This window comes from Pundamilia nyererei, unplaced genomic scaffold (genome assembly GCF_000239375.1).
Source record: "Pundamilia nyererei isolate P.nyererei 1_Seehausen unplaced genomic scaffold, PunNye1.0 scaffold00110, whole genome shotgun sequence".
Lineage (NCBI taxonomy): Eukaryota > Metazoa > Chordata > Actinopteri > Cichliformes > Cichlidae > Pundamilia > Pundamilia nyererei.
Window position 1 is genome coordinate 12484 of NW_005187511.1, and position 4818 is coordinate 17301.

The 4818-nt window shown below is 39.5% G+C and overlaps 1 protein-coding gene across 1 annotated transcript in view; it reads left to right on the top strand.

Annotated features, from left to right (window-relative positions):
* Positions 1 to 4818, top strand: part of LOC102196563 (proliferation-associated protein 2G4) — a 9513-nt gene extending 4695 nt beyond the window's left edge. Inside the window, exons 7-13 of the mRNA XM_005741338.1 lie at positions 189 to 267; positions 1568 to 1646; positions 1742 to 1875; positions 1946 to 2040; positions 2119 to 2246; positions 2343 to 2396; positions 3478 to 4818. Coding sequence (XP_005741395.1) covers positions 189 to 267; positions 1568 to 1646; positions 1742 to 1875; positions 1946 to 2040; positions 2119 to 2246; positions 2343 to 2396; positions 3478 to 3540 — 632 coding nt within the window. The 3' untranslated portion in view covers positions 3541 to 4818. The remainder of the gene's footprint in view (positions 1 to 188; positions 268 to 1567; positions 1647 to 1741; positions 1876 to 1945; positions 2041 to 2118; positions 2247 to 2342; positions 2397 to 3477) is intronic.

The window sequence follows — 4818 nt, forward strand, 5'->3', positions numbered from 1 at the left end:
TGCAAATTACTGACCTCTGTCATCATTTTAGGTGGGGGAACTTGCACAATCGGTGGCTGACTAAATACTTTTTTGCCCCACTGTAACAAGATGATGATGTGTGGGATTAATGAGATGTATGGGAATGTTTTCATGGAAACGGTTCATGTTTTAAGCTTATGGGTTCCGCCCATCTCTTTGTTTTAAAGGTATGCTGTCTCATCAGTTAAAGCAACATGTCATAGATGGAGAGAAGACCATCATCCAGAACCCAACAGACCAGCAAAGGTACATCTTTGCAATAAATATGAACTAAAGACAAAATCACCCTATTTCCCTCAGTTTTCTTCCACTCGTCCAATTCAGGGTTATAGTTTGGGTGGAGCCTATCTTAGCTGTAACAGTGTGAGAGGGAGGGCACACCCTTAAAAGGTCACCAGTCTATGACGAAGCTATCACAAAGACACAAACACAGTTTCACACACGTGTTCACACCTACAACCAATTTAGAACCGTCAGTTAACCTAACATGCATGTTAGTCTCCCAAATCAAAGGAACCTAACATACACAAGATGCCACAAAGCTGCTGCAGTTGCAGGCACTTTTAATAATTCAAAAATAATTACTTACAAAGATCGAATACAAATAAGAAGAACTGGAGCCAACGCAAAAACAAACAAGAGGAGGAAGACCGAGAACCGACCACTCAGTGGGCTGGTTCGGATTCAGGTTGATCTTCTAAAAATAATGTTAATGAACTAGTAAAACTGAAACAGGGCTGCTGATAACTCCCAGCTTAGGTAATAATGAACAAAACTGTTAAAAGCAACTGAAGGAGCAAACGCACCTACAAAAGAGACTGCTCTGGCTCCTCTGAATTTATATGAGGGTGGGTGAACCTGCTTGCTAGGGATGAATGCAAGAGGAAAGAGCAGGCTTAATATGGATGATAGAAAAATGATAACCAGATGGTAGATGTGCACACTGAGCCGTGCATAACAAATGCCCACGTCATTTGAAAAGATTTAAAAAAATAAAATACTGCATGGCCTTGTGACTTTTTTATAATAAATCCAAGTTCTCTGTAAAGAAAGAAAACAGAGGAAAACAAACATTTTCGCTCAGGCTATCCCACCACTGAATTGGATCAGTTTTGGAGAATCCCACTGCTGAACTTCATCCACCTTCCAGTGCAATCCCAAGAAATCTGTTTTGTGATGCTAACTCTTGTACAACTGTAGAAAATCTGGTTATGTGACAGTTTTTTCAGTCATGAATTTAAAAGAAAGAAAGTTTCATAAATGTATATTCATGTAATGTGTTGCTGTCCAGTGCAGGGTAGGTATGGGCCAAGTTATTATTTTTGAACATTGGCATTGCCCCAGAATGTGACGGTGTGCATGTACGCAGCTTTTCTGCCTGTGTGACGATGTCAACAGCGGTAGTTGTGCTGCATTGGAATAAAAAATATTTAGAGGGAGATCCTCCTGAGTAACTTGAATGATTTTTGTGGGACTGTTTGTATTGTGGAATAAAACTGACGCTCGCAATGTGTTTTGACTGCCTGCTCTTTCTGTTGATTGTCAGAAAAGACCATGAGAAGGCGGAGTTTGAGGTACACGAAGTCTACGCTGTGGATGTGTTAATCAGCACTGGAGAAGGAAAGGTTTGTTGTTTTTCTTCTTGTTTGTGAATGAATGTTATGATTCTGCTCCCAGTAATCAGCACTGAAGTATTGTGTTCTATGCGATTTGCTTTTAGGCCAGAGACTCGGGTCTGCGGACTACGATTTATAAGAGGGACCCGAGTAAACAGTACGGCTTAAAGATGAAGACCTCTCGTACGTTCTTCAGCGAGGTTGAGCGACGTTTCGATGCCATGCCCTTCACTCTCAGGTGGGAACACCACACTTTACTTGTAGCCAGCTGACAGCGAGTTGGGTGCTAACAGCCATTTTTCATTCAGAGCTTTTGAGGATGAGGCCAAAGCCCGACTCGGCGTGGTGGAGTGTGCCAAACATGAGTTGCTACAGCCCTTCAGTGTGCTGCATGAGAAAGAGGGTGAGCGTCTTGGCTCTCTGCTAGACACGTTTGAATTATTCACAAGCTGTTAACCCTACGCCTGTATCTTGTTCTCAGGAGAGGTTGTAGCTCAGTTTAAGTTCACGGTGCTGCTGATGGCCAATGGGCCTCACAGAATCACCAACGGACCTTTAGACCCAGAGCTGTACAAGTCAGAGCATGAAGTTCAGGATCCAGAGCTAAAGGTAAGAATGATAATAACAATAATAAATATATATACAATAAGTCAATTTCATTAAACGTCTTGTTCACATCATGTCAAACTGTTGTCTCTTCTCTAGACTTTACTACAGAGCTCTGCAAGCCGCAAAACACAGAAGAAAAAGAAAAAGAAGGTAAAATTTTATTATCAGTAGTAGTAGTAGTAGTACATGCCAATGCATTTAAACCTGACGTCATAAGTTAATGTTTCAGATGGTGTGATTTGATATTGATATGGTAAACATCACAGTTTGGAAATATCAAAAATGACTGTATTTAGTGTTTGCTGACTGAGATGTTATTGTTGTGAAATTAAAGTGGTAAGTGCCCTGATTGTTTAGCAGTAGTTTGTGGACAGAGATGAACTCAAGGAAGACTCGTGTATGCTCATGCTGCGGTATTGTTTGGCCTGTTGGCGCTTTTGGCTGTGAAATGAAAAGGATATAATCAGGGTGCACATAAGTGGTCCGCAGGTGCGCATTCGCTGTCAAAATAAAAGACACGCCCCAGATAAGAAGTTGAAATGCGCGTTTGGGTACATAAGATTTTCTGGAGGAGGACAGACATTTGTTTAGCACTCTTAAAAATATCAAAGAAGCAAACTCCTTTAAGCAATTACTTTAGTGTTCCTCCACCTCCAAAGAAATGTCAGAAGGAGTCCGAACCGCAAAAGAAGCACGTATTCTCGGAAAAGTGGTTGCAAGAGGTGAGCTGTCTTCCAACAAATGATGAACGCACAGAGATGTGGTGCAGAATATGGTGTGAAAATCCCACTCTAGCAGACAAAAACAGTGCCTTTAATATGTATGCAAACGTGCGTTGCAACTTCTTATCTGGTTTGCGTCTTTTATTTTGACAGCGAATCCACACCTGCGGACTAATTATGTGCACCCCTGGATATAATGCTTTTAAAAGGTGTTATGGGTACATAATTGATCGGGGGGAATCTTATTGGTATGTGGTTGTTAGGCAACATAACGATGTCATGATATACATCGTTCAGCTTTTGTGGATCTGAATCGTTTACATAAAATTAAAATGATAGGATTCTTTCATAAGTTGTTGCGGGTGCATAAAAGCAACGAGTTCGGTAACTAGATCATAAGCCCTCATAATCGGGTCATTCCGAACAAATTTTGGAATATGGTAAGATGGGACTAAAATCTACAACAATGCCTCCTTTTACTGATTTACTTATTTCGTTTGATCTTTAAGGCCTCAAAGACAGCAGAAAACGCAAGTGGACAGCCGACTGAGGACACAGAAGCCGCAGAATGAAAACTGCCTTTCCACACATGCAAGACTCCAAAGAAATGCAAGAGAAAACATGACAAACTTCCCTGAACTCGCTGCCCATTCTCAACTCAGTATAGCCAATTAAACTGATCAATTCATAAGAGCATTGGCATCATATAAATATTTGACATTCCTATGTGAATTATTAACCCTTTACTGCATTCATGAAAAGGGTTACAGCACCGAGGATCCTACAGAATCTTTACAGATGGTTTCAGTAAATTTGTTGCTGAATGTTAATTTTTCTTTTAAATTTATAAATATATTAGTCCTTTTTACACTTGTATTGTTGGCAGCTGAAAACTTTATTTTTGAGTGGACTGGGGCTTACAAGTGGGCATTAATGGGAGTAAACTGGCATAAGGTTTGTGAATTATACCAACAGAAACTTGCATCATATTTGTTTAATGCGTCATATCATGTTGTGTGGGATTTGCCACATTTCTCTTTGGCAACAAAGTCATTTCAGGAGATGTGTTAACAGACTTTTACATTCATGTGGAAATCCAGAGGTTTGATTGGCCGCCTTTAAAGCTCACTTTAAGTGCTAATTTTTCATCCACTTGATTATTAAGACATTTCTTAACCACGCCATGCAGTAAAGGGTTAAATTATAATTTTATCTCTCATTAATTGTTACAATCTACAAATGATCTGACTGCAGGACCTGAGAAACACAGACATGCTTACAAATTGGTTTTTACTTAGATTTTATGTATTGGAGGTTTATTCTTCTATAATAATGACCGGAGTACATTTTTCGCTAAAGCTACAAAGTTTTACCTACACTAGATTTTTAAAAGCAATAACAGAATTAGCAGAAGAGCAAATATTTTTAAGTATACTGGCAACAAAGTTGTAATCAGCTTGACCTAAGGGAACAAACTGCTACATTTACTGCCATTCCCCTTGAATTTTATGAAAAGAGAGAACTCTATAACTGTATGTTCCAGTTTAACGACAGGAAAAGGAAAAAAAAAGAAAACTTTTCTATCAGTGATTTGCTTTACTACATCATTTGTCTCGTGAAGCATGACCGCTAAAGCTGATCAGGTTTTAGGTAAACTCTTCTGGGTGTCTTCAGAGGAGTTGGACCATGCAGATCATCTCTGGTCAGAGTTTGATTTTTGAGATCTGGGATAATGTTGGGTCACATTTGTCAACAGGTGAATATGTTGGAAATCGGAAAATCCTGCTTTGTAGCTCAGTCAGTGGGCAATGGACCTTTACATCTATGAAATAAAAAAACATTTTCATACA